The sequence below is a fragment of the Microcebus murinus genome, chromosome 5 (assembly GCF_040939455.1).
Source record: "Microcebus murinus isolate Inina chromosome 5, M.murinus_Inina_mat1.0, whole genome shotgun sequence".
Taxonomy (NCBI): Eukaryota; Metazoa; Chordata; class Mammalia; order Primates; family Cheirogaleidae; genus Microcebus; species Microcebus murinus.
In genome coordinates this window covers 109,019,000-109,041,778 of record NC_134108.1, presented here as the reverse complement: position 1 = coordinate 109,041,778, position 22,779 = coordinate 109,019,000, and the positions used below count along the sequence as shown (strand labels likewise).

The 22,779-nt window shown below is 38.3% G+C and overlaps 1 protein-coding gene across 3 annotated transcripts in view; it reads right to left on the bottom strand.

The window, feature by feature from the left end:
- The window catches only part of ILRUN (inflammation and lipid regulator with UBA-like and NBR1-like domains), a 97,983-nt gene extending 75,204 nt beyond the window's left edge, over window positions 1–22,779 (bottom strand). For all 3 annotated transcript variants that reach the window (XM_012746767.2, XM_012746769.2, XM_012746768.3), the window contains exon 1: window positions 22,426–22,779. In XM_012746767.2, the coding sequence (XP_012602221.1) occupies window positions 22,426–22,583 (158 nt within the window). In that variant the 5' untranslated portion in view covers window positions 22,584–22,779. The remainder of the gene's footprint in view (window positions 1–22,425) is intronic.

The following is a 22,779-nucleotide window of genomic DNA, read 5'->3' as shown; positions in this document are numbered from 1 at the left end:
AATACTGATATATGCTAAAACACAGATGAACCTCAGAAACAAGTGAAAAAAGCCAGATAGCTACAAGACTATACATTATATGATTCTATTTATATAAAAAGTGGAGAAAAGGCAAATCCTTAGAGACAGACAAAAGATTAGTGGTTGCCTCAGGCTGGAAGTAGAAATGGGTTAACTGTAAACAGGCAGAAGAAATCTTACTAGAATGATGAAATGTTATTTTTTCAATTATTGAGAGGGGGTCTCACTCTGTCACCCAGGCTGTAGTGCAATGGCACTATCATAGCTGACTGTAACCTCGAACTCCTGGGCTCAAGTGAGCCTCCCACCTTAGCCTCCCGAGTAGGTGGGACCAGAGGTGTACACCACTACACCCAGCTAATTTTTCTATTTTCTGTTTTTAAGAGACAGGGGTCTTGCTATGTTGCCCAGGCTGGTCTTGAACTCCTGGCCTCAAGCGATCCTCCTGCCTCAGCCTCCCAAAGTGCTGGGATTACAAGTGTGAATCACCATATCCAGCCAGAAAATGTTCATAAACTGGACTGAGGTGATGGTTGTGGACCTCTATAAACTTACTAAAAATCATTGAACCATACATTTTTAAATGAGTTAACTTACTGTTTGTAAATTATACTTCAACAAAGGTACTTAAAATATGATAAAGCAAATGTGGCAAAATGATAATAATTGATCTATGTGAAGACTATAGAGGTATTCATTGGGTTAGTCTTTCAACTTTTCTATGATTGAAAATCTTTAAAATAAAACATTGAAGGATAAATCAGAATGAACTCTGCAAAATACACATATACATACCCCAAAATTAGTGTTTCTAATTGTAGATTACCTAGAGGAGGTAAAGAACATAGCACAGCTCTTTACGGTTTCAGGGTTAAGTAACAGAGGAGCACAATGGTCCCTAAAGCCAGTTTTTATTCAACGATTTGATTAGCTAGCATTTTTTTCTCTATTCAGATATTATATTTTCCTAATTATATAATAATACCATATTCACTGTAGAAAATTTAAGAATTAAAGTGAAAGCACAAAGAAGAAAATAAAAACTCTAATCCCATCTGGGCAAAGGAAAATTATCTGTAAATAACATCTTTGTAATGTGATCAATTATTCAATTAGCATATCAAATTTTATATCATATCCAAACACATAAATCATAAGAATGAAAAGGCTTCTCATGCCTTATAATAAACAAAAAAAAAAGAAAAAAATAATAGAAAAGGCAGAATAAAAACTTTTAGATATAAATCCAAGACTTTCTTTCAGCTTCCAATTAAAGATTGAAGCCTTTGTTTTTATAGGCACGGGGACAAAAAAAAAAAATATTGAATGCTGAATGCAAGCAAGCATTAACCTCAGCTCCCTCCCTAAACTCTCCTAAAATATAGAGATGGAGAGGGAAAAAAAGCATAAATTCACAAGACACAAGGACAAAGTGAACAAATGAGGGAACATTAGTACTGGAAAACAAAGAGACAAGTAGTAAAATGACTTAGTTGACCTGAGAAAGCTGAATCCTCCTCAGCCAGCAGTGGGGAAAAGTAGAGAAGCAACCTAATTTACAATGAGGATCTCCGAAAGGTTCAGGAATAAATAGCACCAGATACCCTACAAGTGAGGGTAAATATAGAGACAAAAACAGGAGAGATTATGCATTTGCTTAAACCCAACAGTTAGGCCTCAGATCCCCTAATATAGTCTTTGGGGATGGAGGGGGGGAAGGTAGTGGAAGTTCAAGTCCTGGCTTTGCTTTTTTTTTTTTAATTTCAAAATATTAAAGCGGTATAAATGTTTTTGTTACATGGATACCTTGTATACTGCATAGCTTAACGACTGCCCCAACCTAGAGGAAATGGGTGGGGCTGTCAAGCCCACAGTTAACAAACCCTACAGTCAACAGTAACGCCCACAGCTTCCAATCCTCTTTGTATCCTACTCTTACATAGAAATATATGGTCGAGAACCACCATATATTTAAGGTAAAGAATCTAATGTGAAAGAAAAGGACTAAAGCCAACAAATAACGAAAAGTAACTTGAAGAAAACAATGCTGAGATCTCCCAGAAAACAGAGTAAACATTAGTCAGAAGTGAAAAGAGAGAAGATAATTAGGAAGCCAGACCAGAAGGTCCAATAACTGAAAAATAGGAGCTTGAAGAAAAGAGAACAAAGAAAATGAAGGGAAGGAAATCAAAGGATTAATTCAAGAAATTTTCCAAGAACAAGAGGACACATTTTTCAGACTGAAAAGGCTCATCAAAGCTGAGCTTTGGTGAGTATATGAAAATACATGCATCACCATCAAATTTCAGGACACTGGGGACACAGCAAAGTTACCAAAAGCTTTCAGAGAGGAAAGAAAACAGGATTTATTCAAAGAAGGAAGAATCAGAACAGCATCACATTTCAACATTACCACTGAAAATGAAAGAAAAAGGATCAGTGCCTTCAAAATTCTGATAAAAATATTTCCAACCTTAAAATCGCTACCCAGCCAAACCTAGGATAGCAACTAAGTATCAGAGTAAGACAAAGATAGTTTCAGAATGCAAAAGTATCAAATTTTATCACCCCAGCACTCAAGAAGTTAAAAAAAAAAAATGGGGTCCAAGAAACAGGGGCTCCAACAAAGAGGGAGTAAAAGAAAACCCCAGGGGTGAGAACTGTGAAGCAGACCTAGAGCTCAACCAGTCTGGAGTCTACAGAGTAGGTCAAATGCTCTAGAAAAGAATTCTTCAAAAAGATAAAACTCAAAGAATACCTAAAGTGTCTGAACCTACTGAGAAGAGATTATACAGATGATGGGTGGGAGTTTGAGATAACTTAGTGAAAAAAAAAATCTAGGAGACTGAACAAACCAAAAATCAATACAAATTATTACCCTCAGGGCCGCAAAAGATTATGCAGAAAAGAAAAGGTAATCTAAACACACTAATGACTTATGGGTTGACAGGCATTTAAATAGTTATAAAGAGATTTGGCCTAGCATGGTGGCTCTCGCCTGTGTAATCCTAGCACTCTGGAGGCGGATGTGGGAGGATTGGCATCAGCTCAGGAGTTAGAGACCAGCCTAAGCAAAAGCCAGACTGCCCCCATCCCCTCCCCAGTCTCTACAAAAAAAGAAAAAAAACAGTTATAACAAGATTTGATTTAATCAAATTACAAATAACTAAAATGGGAGAACAGGAAATAGGGTGAGTGAAACTAACAATTACTATGTGCCAAGCACAATTCCAAATCTTTACACATATTTATCTATCTAACTCTCAGATAAACACTGAAATTGTCCTTATGCTAGATATGAGAAAATTGAGACACAGAGACAGAAAGTAACTTGCCAAAGATTACACAGTAGTATACTAACAGAGGCTCTGAACTTTGCTCTTCACTACCACATTGGCTATGCAAAAAGAATCCTCATCGCTCTGTGGGAAGTCAACAAATAGTGGTTAAAATTTTAAAAAAAACTGAGACAGGTAAAAACCCAAAATCAGTGGAAAGGATTGAAGCCTCTGTGGTGTTAGATAAGAAAGATGGTTTAGGATGCCATGTTCCTTTTAACTGTAAGTAACTTTGTTCCTTAAAGCTGAAGAGCTACTTTACTCTGAAAACTATGCGCATCTGGAATTTGGATAAAATGAAAATTAAAATAAGAAGCAAAATACTTCTCTTAAAAAACACCTTTAAGTAAACATTAAAACTGACTTAGCACTGAAAAACCAGACAAGCATACCAATACAACAGAAGAAAAAGTGCAAAAACAAACCCAAATATATATGAGCATTTGATACATGATAAAGATAGCATTTCAAATCATTGGGGGAAATGTGAATTTTTCAATAAATGGGAAAACTATTTCTAATCATCTGGAAAATATGTTAAGATATTGACCTCCCACCAAATCACCACGTAAATTTCACCTATATAAAAGACTTATATGTAAATTATGTAATAATAAAGAAAACAAGAATATTTATGTAACAATTAAGAGAAGGATGTCTAAGCTTGAAATCAAAAGTAAAAATCAAAACAGAAAACACTGCGGGATTCAACGTCATAAAAATTCATCAAAGAAGTGCCACATAGTAAAAATATTAACCAAGTTAAAAGACAAACTGGAGGAAAAGCAAGAATTTAGTAAGAAGCGATTTTCCTTAACTTGCAAACAGCTCAAACAAGTCAATGAGGAAAAGACTAACAGTCTGACTGGGGTAGAAGGAGAACCACAAATAAGTCACAAAATATATAAAAGGCCAATACAGATATGGAAAGATATCCAACCTCATTCCTAATTAAGGCAAAACAAGTTAAAATGAATACATTTTAACTCATTAGACCAGTAACAATGTAAAGACATAATTCTGAGATTCCCTAAGAATGTGGCAAAATTCTTGTCCATTAACAAGGAAGTGGTTGGCCGGCGCGGTGGCTCACGCCTGTAATCCTAGCACTCTGGGAGGCCGAGGCGGGCGGATTGCTCAAGGTCCGGAGTTTGAAACCACCCTGAGCAAGAGCGAGACCCTGTCTCCACTATAAATAGAAACAAATTAATTGGCCAACTAATATATATAGAAAAAATTAGCCGGGCATGGTGGCACATGCCTGTAGTCCCAGCTACTCGGGAGGCTGAGGTAGCAGGATTCCTTGAGCCCAGGAGTTTGAGGTTGCTGTGAGCTAGGCTGACACCACAGCACTCACTCTAGCCTGGGCAATAAAGCGAGACTCTGTCTCAAAAAAAATAAAAAATTAAAAATTAAAAAAAAAACAAGGAAGTTGTTAAATAAAATATGGACAGCCACAATGGCATACTATGCATCCACTAAAAAAAGAAGAAAAAAAGAAAGGATGCTGTCCACAGTGTACTGTGAAGATTAAAAACCAAGTCAGAGGCCGGGCGCGGTGGCTCACGCTTGTAATCCTAGCACTCTGGGAGGCCAAGGCGGGCGGATTGCTCAAGGTCAGGAGTTCAAAACCAGCCTGAGCAAGACCCCGTCTCTACTATAAAAATAGAAAGAAATTAATTGGCCAACTAATATATGTATATAAAAAATTAGCCGGGCATGGTGGCTCATGCCTGTAGTCCCAGCAAGTCGGGAGGCTGAGGCAGTAGGATTGCTTAAGCCCAGGAGTTTGAGGTTGCTGTGAGCTAGGCTGACGCCACGGCACTCACTCTAGCCTAGGCAAGAAAGCGAGACTCTGTCTCAAAAAAAAAAAAAAAAAAAAAAAAAAAAAACCAAGTCAGAGAATAGTATGTATAGCATGATCTCATCTGTGAGTGTACGGGGGAGAGGGGTTTACAGCATGAGGGATGGTATAAGACCTTTCTATGCATGACATAGTGCACCAACAGAACATGCTCTCCCAGTTAGAAAAAGATCTTGACAAATGAAGTGAATAATGGAACTGAAATGGCCCGGCCTCAAGTCTATATTTAAAAATATATCAAAGCTCGTTTTAAAGCATTAGAAAGGAGAAAATTTCCCAACTAGGCCTAACATTGAAGACCTAAAGACATCTATCAGGGACCGTTTTCATCTTTCCAACTATCAACATAGAGGATGGTTCTTTTTCAGAAAAAGCTGGAAGAAGGGACTTAAATCTGCGTGGAGAATGGAGGAAAGTATAATGATAACTTCTAAGTAGCACGAATAAGGACTTTGTGACCGCTGTGATCAAATACATGCCTACAAAGGCACAGAATGTCTCTAAAAAAATTAGAACAATGGCCACTTCTTGATAGTGGGATGAGAGAGCACAGGATTTACTACGTAAATTTTTCACATGAAATATATTATTTTTAAGATTATACATCCAAATAAAATGTTAAAAAATGTACAGCACAAATAGCAATCTGGAAAAATATAACTTATAAATATCAATTTTTAAATGACAAAGACCCCCGAAAGGCAAGAACATTTAAAGTCAATAAATGACTTACCTTTCCCGAAAAGGTAGACCTGTTATGGAAAACAGGCAGGCCAGGCGTGGTGGCTCATGCCTGTAATCCTAGCACTGTGGATATGTAGAACAATAGCAATAAAACAAAATAAACTTCCATATGCAATACACGCTATCATATGAATCAACCTTGAAAATAATATGCTAAGGCAAAGGAGCTAGTCACAAAAGGCTACATACTATAATATAGGGGTTTTTTTGGTTTTTGTTTTTTTAAGAGACAGGGTCTGGCTCTGTCACCCAAGCTGGAGTGCAACAGATCATAGCTCACTGTAACCTTCTGTAAGCCAGCAATCTTCCTGCCTAGGCCTCCCAAAGTGCTACAATTACAGATGCAAGCTACTGTATCTGACTCTACTATATGTTTACATTTAAATAAAATGTCCAGCCAGAAGCAATGACAGTCCCCACTACTCAGAAGGCTGATGTGGGAGGATCACTGGAGCCCAGGACAGGAGTTCAAGTCCAGCCTGGGCAACACAGGGAGATCCCTTTAAAAAAAAAGGTCAAGAAAAGGCAAATTGATAGAAATCCATAGAGACAGGAAGCAGATTGGTGGTTGCTTACAGCTGGGAATAAGAGTGGGGACTGACCAAACTGGCACAACGAATGGAGCAGCACAAATGTTCTAAAACTGGATTGTGATGATGACTACACAACTTTATAAATTTACTAAAAATCTCGACACAATTAAAATAGGTGAATTTTATAATATGTAAATTATGCCTCAATAAAGCTGTTACATTTTTTAAGTGGAAACAAAGGGTCACCACAATGATAGGATGTGCTTTAAAATACTGTTGTTCTTGTGGAGAGAAAGACCAAAAACCAATATATTAATGACTGAAATCTCGGTTGTGAGTACACAGTTTTTTTTTTCCAAAATAAAAATTTAAGTGTATGTGTATATAACATAGCCATTACACACACACACACACACACACAAAAGCATAAGACTTCACCAGCAATCAAGGAAACACAAAATAAAACAAGTAACAACTTTCACCTATCACATAAAGCTACCCTGCAAAGATAATATTCCTAGAAAGCAGAATTTCTACTGCCTAACTGTTAAGATTAAATGATATATCCTTCGTGGAGGTAATCTGGCAATGTTTATCAAGAACCTTCATGAGGGTATACCACTTCTAAGAATTTGTCCTAAATAAATACATAGGTTATATGTTACAATAAAAAAAATTAAGACTTCATATCGTATTAAAGAAAAGAATTGAGAGAGAGATGTAAATAATTAGGCAAGTGAACAGATACTTACAATAGTGAAAAACAAACGAATCAATAAATGACTGGTTTAAGAAGTTATAGAATACTCAAATAATGCAATACTAGGAATCATGAAAAACAGACATGAAAAGATAACTACAATATATTTAAGTGAAAAATAGGCTATAAAGTAATATGCATATTACATTTTAATTTAAAATATATGTATACCTATGTATGCGCATATATGAACACAAACTAAGAGCAGTGATTAGCTTTTAGTGTTACAAGTAGCTTTACTATCTTTCTTAGACATTCTGAATTTACTGGGTTTTTATATCCAACATTATTACTTTTACAATTGAGGGTAAAAAGAAGAAATTTTCTTTCTTTCCCAAAAAGGTAAACCTCTTTATGGAAAACAGGCCAGGGGGCGGTGGCTCACGCCTGTAATCCTAGCACTCTGGGAGGCCGAGGCAGGCGGATTGCTCAACGTCAGGAGTTCGAAACCAGCCTGAGCATGAGCGAGACCCCGTCTCTACTATAAAGAAATTAATTGGCCAACTAATATATATAGAAAAAATTAGCCGGGCATGGTGGTGCATGCCTGTAGTCCCAGCTACTTGGGAGGCTGAGGCAGTAGGATTGCTTGAGTCCAAGAGTTTGAGGTTGCTGTGAGCTAAGCTGATGCCACAGCACCCACTCTAGCCTGGGCAACAAAGCGAGACTCTGTCTCAAAAAAAAAACCAAAAAAAAACAGACAAAAGACAAGTCAATTCATAAAAGAAATACAATGCACATGAAAATACTCATTAGAAATGACAAAATAACCACGCAACCCAAACATTTGTACCCCCTTAATACGATGAAATAAAAAAAATGAAAAAATACAAATTAAAACAAGCTCACATTTTTTGCCTATAAAACTGAGAATAATTAACTGTAATATGCTGCACTGATGAGGTGTCAAAGATATAGTCACTCATTACAGTAGTGGCAGAAATACAAATCAGTCCATTCTTTATGGGGAAGGCAATTTAGCAATTAGTATTAAGAGCATTAAAAGCCATGTTTATCTTTAACCCAGCAATCCTTAGCCTAGCAATCTAATTCTAGATTAGGGATAAATTCTAAGGAAATAATTAACAATGCAATCAAAGATTTAGGTAGAAGAATGTTCAATACTGAGTTTATACTGACAAAAATTCAAAATTAACCTAGATATTAAATAAAATGGGATTATGAAGTTATTCTATATCCATATAATGGAATACTCTGAAGCCCTTAAAAGTTAAGAATGGAATTATATTAAGAATAGGAAAACGGGGGGGGGGGAAATGGGCATTTATTGAAACCTTAAAATCTGTACCCCCATAATATGCCAAAATAAAAAAAATAAAAAAAATGTAAAAAAAAAAAAAAAAAAGAATAGGAAAACGGGCGGGCACCATGGCTCACGCCTGTAATCCTAGCACTCTGGGAGGCCGAGGATCACTCAAGGTAAGGAGTTCGAAACCAGCCTGAGCAAGAGTGAGACCCTGTCTCTACTATAAATAGAAGGAAATTAATTGGCCAACTAAAAATATATAGAAAAAATTAGCTGGGCATGGTGGCACATGCCTGTAGTCCCAGCTACTGGGGAGGCTGAGGCAGGAGGATCGCTTGAGCCCAGGAATTTGAGGATGCTGTGAGCTAGGCTGACACCACAGCACTCTAGCCGGGGCAACAGAGTGAGACTCTGTCTCAGAAAAAAAAAAAAAAAAGAATAGGAAAATGGTCATAAGAGATTGTTAAGTGAAGACAGATTACACTATGTGTGTATACTGGGTTAAATAGTGTCCCCCAAAGTTCATGTCCACCCAGAACCTCAGATGCAATTCGTTAAGATGAGTTCATACTAGATTAGGGTGGCCCTAAATCCAACTAACTGGTATGCTTATAAGGAGGGGGAGATTTGAAGACACACAGGGAAGGCCTTGTGACTACTAAGGCAGAGATTGGAGTGATATAGCTAAAAACCAAGGAAAGCCAAAGATTGACAGGAGCCACCAAAAGCTGAAGCAAGAAATGATTCCTCCCTAGAAATTTCAGAGGGATCATGGCCCATTGACACTCTCGACTTGGAACTTCCAGCCTTCAGATTTAAGAAAATATATTTCCAGGCTGGATGCGGTGGCTCACACCTATAATCCAAGCACTCTGGGAGGCCAAGGCAGGCAGATCACTCAAGGTCAGGAGTTCGAAACCAGCCTGAGCAAGAGCAAGACCTCGTATCTGCTAAAAATAGAAAGAAATTAATTGACCAACTAAAAGCATATATAGAAAAAATTAGCCGGGCATGGTAGCGCATGCCTGTAGTCCCAGCTACAAAGCAGGCTGAGGCAGAAGAATCGCTTGAGCCCAGGAGTTTGAGGTTGCTGTGAGCAAGGCTGACGCCACGGCACTCTAGCCCAGGCAACAGAGTGAGACTTTGTCTCAGAAAAAAAAAAAAACAAAAAAAAAACACAGCAAAGCCGGGCGAGGTGGCTCACGCCTGTAATCCTAGCACTCTGGGAGGCTGAGGCGGGCGGATTGTTCCAGGTCAGGAGTTCGAAACCAGCCTGAGCAAAAGCAAGACCCCGTCTCTACTATAAATAGAAACAAATTAATTGGCCAACTAATATATATATAGAAAATTAGCCGGGCATGGTGGCGCATGCCTGTAGTCCCAGCTACTCGGGAGGCTGAGGCAGAAGGATTGCTTGAGCCCAGGAGTCTGAGGTTGCTGTGAGCTAGGTTGACACCACGGCACTCACTCTAGCCTGGTCAACAAGGGAGACTCTGTCTCAAAAAAAAAACAAACAAAAAAAATACAGCAATCAGGAGCACAGACTCGGGTTCCACAGTGCTTATGTTTGAAACCCATTTGTACTCATGCGACTTTAGATTCAGTTATTTAACCTCTCTGAGCCTCTTTTCCTTTTCCAAAAAAATGAAAATAACAGTATTTGTTTTCTAGAATTATTATGAGCATTAAATTATGTATTAAACAAAAATCACTTAAAACAGTACCTGGAATATAGTAAATACCCTATTTGTAAAGCAAGCACAGGTGCACGCACACACACACGTAATACAGTATTAGAAGAATATACATACAACAAAAAGTTAACATTTTTATCTCTGGGTCCTGTACAGTTTATTTACTTTCTTCATTATTGGTACTTTATAACTTATCTGCAATGAACATAGTTTATGTCATAATAAAATACAATTATTATTTTAAAAATAAGGCAGTAGGCTGAGCACAGTGGCTCACACCTGTCATCAATCCTAGCACTCTAGGAGGCCAAGACAGGAAGACTGCTTGAGCTCAGGAGTTCAAAACCATCCTGAGCAACATCCGAGACACCATGTAAAAAGAAAGATTAGTTGGGCATTGTGGTGCTTGCCTATAGTCCGAGCTACTTGGGAGGCTGAGGCAAGAGAATTGCTTGAGTCCAAGAGTTTGAGAATGCAATGAACTATGATGATGCCACTGCACTCTACCCAGGGCGACAGAGCAAGACTCTTTCTTAAAAAAAAAAAAAAAAAATACACAATTGCTTTAAATCAGAGAAAAATAAATATACTATAAAAATAAAAATAAGGCAGTAGTTCCCTGTCAAAGTTGTATGTAAACCTCATCACTTAGCCAGTGGTTTCCACTCTCACGGCTTGTTACTAAAGTATTTTTTTTTAAAGTAAAAAATAAAATTTACTTTATAAAATAAACACTGACCAGAAGACACTTTAAACACATTGTGTATCATTCAATCAATCATCAGGTGACTGCTCCATAAGAGGCTGCAATTCACCTACCTCAAGCACAATAATTCAAGTGTGAACCCTCAAAAATACGTTACAGATGTGAAACTCAAAACACACTAAGAAAAAACAACTATTCTTTTAAAAGGTGGATCTTTTAAAACCTAGTATATAGTGAGGTTGAACATCTGTATTTGGGAATAAACTGCTCCCCTTCTGAAGATATACATTAACTTTAGCAAATCATTAGAACACCATTTACTAAATCAATTACTCTTCCAACGAGTGCAAAATGTATTAATTTCATCAGCACAAGGTGATTTAGTAAGAGTTAAACCTTTTTAGTGCATTTTAGTACGGCTGCATTTTGGGTTTCTAAAGAGTTCATCTTAGAAACTTGTCTGACAATATCACATAAATAAATTCAGATGAGCTCACTACTAGTTTACTTCTTACCACAGTAAAACTAAGTTTTAATAAAATTATATGTAATTACCAGATGAGAGTTTGTTGCCTAATGAGAAGGAATTTTACTGTATTTGAAGTGACTAAAGTCCACCACTGCACTGTTAATTGAAAAGAATATCTACTGATCAGCCTATGTAAGTATCTTGACAACTAAATTCAGTTCCCACTGAAGCAAAGAAGGTATAAGGGTCCTGGTCTCCACTACTATGGAGAGGAAGGATAATTATTATTAACAGCAACAACCATCACTGTTAAAAAAATTATATATAATTTTACATATAAACACATGCATAGAAAATTCTATGTATAATATATATGCATAAGAAGTTCTAAAAGGTATAGGAGAAATTGTTAGCAGTGGCTATACCTGGAAAAAGTGCCTATACCTGGATTTTTGCTTTTTACTTTTAGTACAGGTTACAAACAAGTGGTTCAAGGACTATATCCTGCCTACAGATGTGCTTTATTTGGCTCATAGTGTTCTAAAAATATTTGAATTAATTGCCAACATTTAAAAATCGGAACATTTCCCATAAAGGCTGTATTTCTGACTTCTCTTGGAAAAAAATCTAAAACTGGGCCCCCATTCCAACACATCAACGTTTGACTTAAGGCAAGTATCACTTGCCTCTTTATAAAAGGCAAGTGCTTTCCAGCGGCCACACATTTCAATTGTCACCCATCTGGCATCCATAGGTATTTTAGTAGCAAACTGTTTAGATCCTTGTAAACCATCTGAACTTACTATGTGCTTATACGACTTCTTAAAGTTTTTCTCAACAGAAAAACTGGCAAAGATCTAAGAGAACTTTAGAGAGCAAAATGTTTCTGTGCATTCACATCTAAATAATTATTACCTAATTTTTCTAAATAATAAATTCCCTCATAAACTGAATTACAAAAGATATGCAATACAAGGAAATATTCCTAGAATGGTGGAAAGGTGAGACCAATCTTTACCAATTGCTTCTAGAAACAATATTCTTGGTGTTAATTATGAATTTGCCTTCATGTCATATATATAACTATTAGCAACATTTAAATCTCATGCCCAAATTAAATCTAGGAAAAGCCCAAAAGGAGCTTAGTTTGTAAGACTTGTTTCTTCTAACAGCACCCAACTTTAAGAGTTCCACAAAAATTAAGCCTTTTCTCCTATCTACCTTCATGCATTACTTCAACAATGATTACCGAGCACCTACTATGTATAAAGCATTGCATAAGATACTTAGGGAGAAACAAAGGCTGTTAGGGGGCATTGTCCTCTCAAAAGTGTTTGTATACAAAGCGAAAATATGTTTTAAAAAAAAAAACAAAAATCAAAAGTGTTTGTATACATGATAAATGCTATACAAAAGACAAGAATGGAGTTCAAAGAAGAGAGTACTACTAAGTACAGGGATAAGTATACTAGTTTCAGAGAAACAATAGCATTTCATGAGGAAGGAAGAACAGCATTCTAGGCAGTAGAAAAAACATTTAAAATTGGGGAAGCAAAAGTTATATGTGGAAAGGAGCAACAGTTTAGTTTGAATTGGGCAGAGAAAAGCAGAATATCCAGTACAGGAATATGCCGTGAAAGGTAGAAGACGGTAAATTGGGACCAATCTTTGCAGGGTCTTGAATGAATGTCAACCTTTACCTCTCTGCTATTTATCTGGTAGACAACAAGGCACTATTAGAGGTTTCTGAAAAAAGAAAGGCCTAGATCAAAGCTGTGATTTAGAAAGATTGGTCTAGTAGTGGTATGTCCACAAAATGGACTAGTAGGAAGAAAGCTATGTGTAGAAAACATTTGGAGACTATACCTATGTTATTCTGTTAAACTGGTAACATAATCTGCAAACTAAGGCAGTGGCAAGGGGAATGGAAAAAAGACAGGTGGGGGTACACTGCCAAATCAAGATGGAAATGAACTGGATTTGGTAAATGAACTGGGGTATCCAGGAAGGAGAGGGCTTTGGAGACAACTCAGTTCGAGCCTAATGTCTGGGAATATTGGATCCATTAACAGAACAAGGAAAAGTCAAAAGAAAAGCTAGTTGGAGTGTAGAAAAAGACAAAGTGACCTTTTAAATGTATCTAGTTTAAACATCCATAAGATTTTTGCCCCCACCAGAAAACCCTGCACACTTTCCTGGCCCAATTTTAGTGATGGCCAAGAAGAGTAAAGTATATATTCAATATAAGGATATATTTAATGCAGAGTCAATGAGAAACCAGTCCCAGAGCATAAATATGATCAAAATTAAGCTCCACAGAATCAAGTAGGCTGCTACCTCACACCATATGCAAAAATTAACTTAAAATGGATCAACAGGCCAGCCATGATGGCTCATGCCTGTAACCCCAGCATTCTGGGAGGCCAAGGCAGGAGGATTATTTGAGCCCAAGAGTTTGAGTTTGCAGTGAGCTATGATGATGCCACTGCACTCTACCCAGGGCGATAAAGTAAGACTGCCTCAAGGGGAAAAAAAAGGGATCAACAACCTAAATGTAGGAGGTGGGGGGGAGGGGCATGGGCAATATACGTACCCTTAACATTTGTACTCCCATAATATGCTGAAATTAAAAAAAAAAAAAAACTTAAATGTAAAGAAGTATTAATAAAACCATAAAACTCTTAGAAGAAAACACAGGGGTAAATCTTGATGATCCTGGATTTTGCAATGGATTCTTAGATATGACACCAAAAACACAAGCAATGAAAAAAATTGATATGGACCACATTAAAAACATTTGTGTATCAAAGGCTATTATCAAGAAAGTGAAAAGACAATGCATAGAATGGGAGAAAATATTTGCAAATCATATATTTACAAGGGTCTAATATCCACAATATATAAAGCCCACTTACAACTGAACAACAACAAAAAAAACCAATTCAAAAATGGGCAAAGAGCTGGGCACAGTGGCACACCCTGTAGTCCCAGCTGAGGCAGGAGGATCGCTTGAGCCCAGGAGTTCTGGGCTGTATTACACTACACCAGAAGCCAGGGGCCAGCAGGTTGCCTAGGAAGGGGTGAAATGGCCTGGGTCAGAACTGGGGCAGGTCAAAATTCAGGTGCTGATCAGTAATGGGATTGCACCTGTGAATGGACACTGCACTCTAGCCTGGGCAACATTATGAGACTCCGTTTCTAAAAATAAATAAAAAGTAAAAATTAGGTAAAGAACTTAAATAGGCATTTCTCCAAAAAAGACATACAAATGGCCAATAAGCACATAAAAATATGTTCAATATCATAAGTAATTAGGGAAATGAGAATCAAAATCACAATGAGGTACTATTCCATACCCACCAGTATGGCTATAATTTCAAAAAGGAAAATGAGTGTTGACAAGGATGTGGAGAAATTGGGATGGACTCTTGTACACTGACAGTGGAAATGTACAATGATTCAGTCACTGTGGAAAACAGTTTGGTGGTTCCTCAAAAGCACAAAATAACCATATGACCCACTAACTGTCTATTCCTAGATGTATACACAAAAAAACTATTAATAAAAACAAGTACTCGGCCAGGCGCGGTGGCTCACGCCTGTAATCCTAGCACTCTGGGAGGCCGAGGCAGGCGGATTGCTCAAGGTCAGGAGTTCGAAACCACCCTGAGCAAGAGCGAGACCCCCGTCTCTACTATAAATAGAAACATATTAATTGGCCAACTAACATATATATAGGAAAAAAAGAAATTAGCCGGGCATGGTGGCGCATGCCTGTAGTCCCAGCTACTCGGGAGGCTGAGGCAGGAGGATTGCTTGAGCCCAGGAGTTAGTTTGAGGTTGCTGTGAGCTAGGCTGACGCCACAGCACTCACTCTAGCCTGGGCAACAAAACGAGACTCTGTCTTCAAAAAAAAAAAAAAAAAACAAGTACTCAAACAAATAGGTGTACACACATTTTCAAAGTAGCACTATTCACAATAAACAAAAGGCAGAAACAACCCAAATGTCTATCAATGGATGAATAACTAATTGTGATATATACATACAATGGAATATTGTTTGGCCATAAAAAAAAGAATGAAGTACCAATACATACTACATACAACATGGATGAACCCAGAAAATATTATGCTAAGAAGCCAAACCCAAAGAGACAAATATTGTATGATTCTGTTTATATGAAATATCCAGAATAGATACACATACTGAAACAGAACTCAGACTCATGGTTGCCAGGGGCTGAAGGGGAGAAGGGAATGGAGAGCACCTGCTTAATGGATGCGAAATTTCCTTTTGGGGTAATGAAAAAGTTTTGAAACTAGAGCAAGATGGTGGTTACACAAGATTGTGAATGCACTAAAATGCCACTGAACTGTGCACTTTAAAATAGTACATTTTGGCCAGGAGCAGTAGCTCCTGCCTGTAATCCCAAATTCCAGCACATTGGAAGGCCAAGGTAGAAGGACTACTTCAGTTCAGGAGTTCGAGTCCAGCCTGGCAAAATAGCGAGACCCCCATCTCTACAAAATATAAGAATAATTAGCCAGGCATGGTGGCACACACTTGTAGTCCCAGCTACTTGGGAGGCTGAGATGGGAGGATTGCTTGGGCCTAGGCTGTGAGGTATGATTGCCCACTGCCCTCCAGCCTGGGTGACAGAGTCTAAACCCAGTCTCTGAACATGAATAATTACATAATATAAAAGTTAATTTTGCCAGGCACAATGGCACACACCTGTAGCCCAGGAGTTCAAGGCTGTAGCCACTGCACTCCAATCTAGACAACCTACCAAGACTCATCTTTATAAAGATAGAAAAGTTAATTTTATGTGCTATCAATTTCATCTGAACTTTTTTAAAAAAATAATATTCCAAACCAAAATAAAAATAAGCTCCTTATCTTGTCACTCCTGATTTCATTAATAAATTCTAGGCAGGCCAATCTTCTAGATGACCTCTGCTCCACTCGTTCCTTCCTGTCTCACTCAGGAAATATTTTCTAACTATAATATGCTGTTTTTCAATAAATTCCAATCCCCCAACCATTTTGAAACTTCTAAGCAACTTGCCCACAGCAGGCACTCAATCTATTCTGTTCAGTCCACTCCCACCTGTTCTGAAATTTTGCACAGTCAATTCAGTATTAACATTAACATATGGATGTTTTCTCCTTGTTATCCTTCAACTTTTCCGATAATTTCAGGTATACGAATTTCCCATTAGAGGTCAAATTATGATAGGGGCTGTCCTCTGATTTTGTATTACACTATGTGCTAGGGGTCTATCCAAACTACATTTCTTGAAATACTGCCTGGTTGATAGTTTCTGTAGTTATGTGCCAGATGAATTTTATATATGGGAAATGGATGATGGGAGCTGGTAAAGAAACCACCTCTGCTCATCCTGGCTACAATGGTGATTAATTCTGATTTGATCTATAATTGGAAATGAAGGTCCTACAATAATGGCATAGTAAAAAAGACTTTCTGCAAGACAGCAATATACTTTTTACCACGCTCCTTTAAAAACCAAAATGAATTTGGCTGCACTATTTGTAAACTATTTTATATTATACCAAGAGTCCCAATTTGTATGCACCACTCCAAAGAAGAAGACCAAAAGAAGAATCTCTAAAGCAAGAACTCCCAACCTTCTTAAAAACGCAATAGCGTGAATAACATTGTATCATTGTTATGCAACCCTTCCATACCCTCTTCCTAAAACTACTGTTTAGCACACATTTTTTAAGGAAACCAGTATTAATATCAAGTTTTGTCTCTGTTATAAAGGAACTCCTTTTTAGAGTCACACATATAAACTAGAGAGTGAATCAAAAACTCATTTATCATAGGGGTGTCTGAGATGTGGATTAAAAACAGGCAGATAAGGAACTGTGAGATCAGGTAAGAGGTACAATTGATTCTGACATCTAGATGCTGATTTCATTTCATTGCTTTGTGGTTATACCTTTATTATATCTAGCAGGGTGCCTCTGACAATGTTGAGAAAGTCAATAGGACATTATATTTTACAAAAATGTTTTTCCAAGTTACTTTTCTAGAAAACATCTGTTCTACCCATAATGGATACAGGTAGTGTTCCAAAACATACACATTGCTCCCTGAAGAAATCTCGAGGCAACCTAAGGTGTTGTAACACCAAAACTGCACAGCACTAGCCTAATGAATAAGAGGGAGAAAAATAGCCAACATTGTCTATATGCTATTAAAAGATATTTTATCTACAACTATACTGATAAATAAAGCCAGTACTAACTCCTAAATTAATGTCCCCTAAAAATCTAGAAGTGTTATTTGCCTCTAGTCACAAAAGCTAAAGGACAACCCACATCTAACACATAAACAGAGAAAAATGATTATGAGGGCCAGAAGTGAGTTTAATATCTTATGTAACACTGAACTATACACTCTAAATTCGTTAAAATGGTAAATTTTATTATATTTTACCACAAATTTTAAAAAATTCTATGTAAGCTCTCCTCTGAATCTTGTTGGTTTCCCCTGGAAATATATATGTAAACCAATTAAAATACATTAAAGAACACAAACCCATTAAATTTACTGTGTTTAAATTTTAAATGGTTGAAAACTTTTAGTGATTTAAATTAATAGAAGCTTTCTGACCTCTTAAGGAAAGTGTTTATTAGGTATTATCTATCTCCAAGGAAGACATAAGCAAATGAAAAAAGCTCAAATTGCTGCAAAGGAGATTTAGTTTTGACATTAATTCTAACTAGAAAAGTAATTAAACATTATGATAAGGTATCATGCAAATCTCTGCCCTTAGGGATACAAGAATAGGATGGATTATCTTGGAAGGGTTATATGCAATTCTACAGGAAAAGTTGAAATAAACTAGAGAATCACTTAAGCCCATTTCCAGTTTTGGAATTCCAAGTTCTACATTCACAGCCCAACAGTGTCTCTACAAGACAGTCCACCTATAGAAAGTTATACTAATCTATAAGTCATTTCACTTTAACACCATTTATTCACTTTATGTACTCACTTAAGAACTGAAAATTGACTATTTTTTTAAGAGGCACTCTCATCAATCTCTAGCAGCATGGCTGCCAGCTCAAGTCTAAACACTACAAATATGCTCAAACGAAAACAACACTTGGTTCTAAATTAAACAAACAGAAATATCTACACAATTTTGTCAACCTAAGACAAAAAAAATCTGTGTTAACATGATAGGCAATTTACAAGGCCCAAACATTCAATTTAGTCATTTTCAATAATGAAAACAAAAAAAATTCTTACTTTTGAAAACAAAGGCATATATTTTCTATCTAAAATGAACATTTTAGGCCAGGCGCAGTGGCTCACGTCTATAATCCTAGCACTCTGGGAGGCAGGCGGATTACTCGAGGTCAGGAGTTCAAAACCAGCCTGAGCAAGTGTGAGACCCGTCTCTACTATAAATAGAAAGAAATTAATTGGCCAACTAATATATAGAAAAAATTAGCCGGGCATGGTGGCACAAGCTTATAGTCCCAGCTACTTGGGAGGGTGAGGCAGGAGGATTGCTTGAGCCAGGCTGATGCCATGGCACTCACTCTAGCCTGGGCAACAAAGCGAGACTCTGTCTCAAAAAAAATAAAATAAATAAAAAATAAAATGAACATTTTAGGAGACTCATGTTCTTCACTTTAAAATAATGATTTTTAACGTACCACATTATTCTTATTCAGTCATCAAACAACTGAATGGTGGTTATTTATTACAACCCAACACAGGTACTGATGAAGCCACAGGAAGGTTATCTCCAGTTCAACAAGTTAACCACCACAGCAAATTGAGAGATTTTTTTGCCAACCTGTACTCAGACTATGTTAACAGTTGCCAAAGTTAGAAATTAAATGACACTTGAAACAACACATATCTATACCCCAGATGTTTACTTCAGCAACACACAAAATATTTTGAACAAGTATGCATGCATGAGCGTATGTGTATATGCATTTACCTAGATTTAATTAATTATGATGAGGTTTGTTTTTTTGTAAAAAAAAAAAAAAATCTGTCAAGATGAATTTGGCCAGGTCATCACAGGAATCAAAATTAGTACTAGATTATGGAGCTAACTTGCTTTTATAAGAATAAGAAAGAAAAGAATAAGCCTTCCTGCTTTCAGTTCACAAATGATTTTTCATTTTATAATCAAAGAAAACAAAACATGAAGAACATATAGAAGAACATGCCTTCTATAGCCAAAAATATAAGATAATGTGACTTAAAGTTGAATTATTACTTAATTGCCTGGATTCTTAAGAGGTTACTGACTTGCAACTTCTTTAAAACCAGAATACATTTTAAAATGGCTCACTCCTTTGCTCAGAAACGTATCTTGTTTTATACAGAATATGTCATCAGTATACATGTTATTTCATGTCTTTGAGCTTAACAGTTTTTTATTTAAAAATTGAAACAGAATTTTTATAATCCAACTATATTTTTAAGTTTTTTCTTCTTATCCACACTGGGCTTCACCTATTCCTCACTTTCCACAACACCTAAAAACAATCTTAGGTGTTAAACATACACACCTCAAGCATATAAAATTCATTATACTGGTTTTGTGGCCATAATAATTATACTAATAAAGACTGACTCTAAAGAACTAAAAACTTAGGGCAGCATTTAAATGGTCCAATTCACCGGGGTGGGGAGAAATAATGATCCTCTCTATCAAACTTGCAACAACAAAATGCAAAGCTTCCTATGCTGAATCAGTGTCAACAAGGAAAACAAAGAGTCAGGGTGGGAAACAAGCAGGCAAGAGAACAACTCTCCTCAAGATACAACTTTACTTCTCTATTTCAGAATAACAGCTCTTCTCAGTGTGTTCAATAACCCATGTCACTCTCTGACTGAACACCATAGGTTGGCTGGTAGTCAGAAAACTACAGTAGGTTATTATGTTCCCTGCCTGAGATCATCCTGACATAAAGATTACAAGTGGAAGCCGGGCAAGGTACCTCACACCTGTAATCCCAGGTACTTGGGAGGCTGAGGCAGGAAGACTGCTTGAGCCTGGGGAGTTCAAGACCAGACTGGGGGCCGGGCACGGTGGCTCACGCCGAGGCGGGCGGATTGCTCGAGGTCAGGAGTTCAAAACCAGCCTGAGCAAGAGCAAGACCTTGTCTCTACTATAAATAGAAAGAAATTAATTGGCCAACTAATATATATAGAAAAAATTAGCCGGGCATGGTGGCACATGCCTGTAGTCCCAGCCACTCGGGAGGCTGAGGCAGGAGGATTGCTTGAACCCAGGAGTTTGAGGTTGCTGTGAGCTAAGCTGATGCCACGGCACTCACTCTAGCCTGGGCAACAAAGTGAGACTCTGTCTCAAAAAAAAGATCAGACTGGGCAACATAGGGAGACCCAGTCTCTAAAAAAAATTTTTTTAAATAAAAAAAGCAAAAGAAAAATTTTAAAAAGATACAACTGGAGATTATTAATGATACAAATTATTAAAGATACAAATGATTATTTAATTCTGAAGACTATTTCCTACATCCACTATCTCAAAGAGTTTTCTAAACATCTAGAAATTCAATCCTACTCTTGCTATAATAAATGACCTTAAAGATAAAGTAAGACCCACCAAAGATGCTGCACAGGAAAAAAATTTACATATCACCTTTGGTACAGCCACAGCTACTAGCCTCCCATTAACAGATAAGCATCATCCAAGAAAGTGCTAGGTGAGGAGTGGGATAAAAATTAGACTTGCAGCCTCTTTACAGGCATTGTTTTGAGGCAATGAGTGGACATGGAATGAAGTGGAGGTTAGTTGCGCAAGTGATGCCAAGAGAAACAAGATTCCACATGTCAGGAGACTGAGTGCCCAACAAAGAGCAAAGGGCACTCACTCCACTGCTTTTTGCCCAAAGAAAGATTAGTTGCCTCACCTGAAATTCTTTCAAAGAAAGGCTAATCATGTCCACTCCAACCCTCACCCTGAGTGAACTCAACAACCCCTACTCAGAGTACAAGGGGAAGCTTTGCTTATCAAAAATAGCAAGTGCTACTTCCAAAGCCAAGAAACATTCCTTTTTGTTCGGATAGTCTCCTACCCCAATTCACTCTTCTGCAAGGTCTATAAAGCCAAAAATACTTGGTTCCCAGCCTAAGTCAAGTTCTCCATTTTCCCAGACGTGTATCAACCCAATTTTCTTTCAGATAAACTCCTCTCTATTTCCATTGTTCTGGAGACTTTGCTCAAAGTTCCCTAGTTGAACCCTTTGCCCAGGGCTCCAATCCCTTCAGAAAGTTCCCTCCCCTGAGATAATCTCCTTTTCCCCACTTTTCCTAAGGTTTTTCCCAAGCCCTGTCCTCCATTTGTAGATTTACTAATAGATCTCAGAGCTCCCTTGGTACAACCCTTCAAAAAGCATTCTCCTTCACCACAACTCACTTGTCTTCCCTCATAGTTATTTCCTTTTCCCTATCTAACCTCCAATGGAGACACACACAAATGATCTGTTCTTCTCAGCTCCTAACTCCCAAGTCTCTCCCGTGCCTCAGGTTCTTCCACAACACCTAATCCTCCCAGAGTTTCCTCCCTGTTCTGTCATCCTCATCCCCTAACTCCAAACCCCAACCTTTTTTCCCCAAATCCAGATTTCCTGTACTTTTTATACTCTTGGCCAACATCATAATCTCTTTCTCCCAGGTCTACCCCCTATGCCTCGATGTCCAAGTCTTTTCCCCTCTTACCACGTTCTTTGGCCCCTAATCCTCGCAGAACCTCAGGAACTTGTACCCCACCTCCTTTTCGCCCCTCCTGCCTCCGTGGCCCCTAACTCTCCGCTAACCCTGCTCAGCCAAATTTCCCTATTATCCCAGGGTCCACCACTCGCCCTCCCCGCACCGGGAAGGAGATGCCCCTCAATGCCCGCCCGGCCCTGCCTGCCGCCGTGCTCGGGTGTCCCGTCCCTTCCCCTCCCCTCGGGGCCCCGAGGCCGCTGCCAGCGCTGGCGCGGCGGGGCCGGCTCACCAGTTGGTCATGTCCAGGAAGAAGGCGCAGCCGGCAGGGTTGAGCTGGAAGCCAAGCAGCCTCTGGAACTCGGAGATGAGCACGTCCTTGTCGGTAGTGCCTAGGCAGCTGAACTTCTGCATCAGCTCCGGGTCCAGGTCCACGTCCATGCCCTCCATGGCGGGGGCCGGACACTCGCTTCCCCGCCTCCTCACAGCCGAGCTGCCGCCGCGCCGCCGGGCCCGGGGACCGGGAGGGGGCCCGCTGCTAGCCGGCGCCGCGACCCCGCTCCTTTGAGGTAGGCCCCGGGCCTCTCACCGCTTCATAGGGGTAAACTCACTCAGCCACTCACTCACTCTCGCGCTCCCCCCCTCC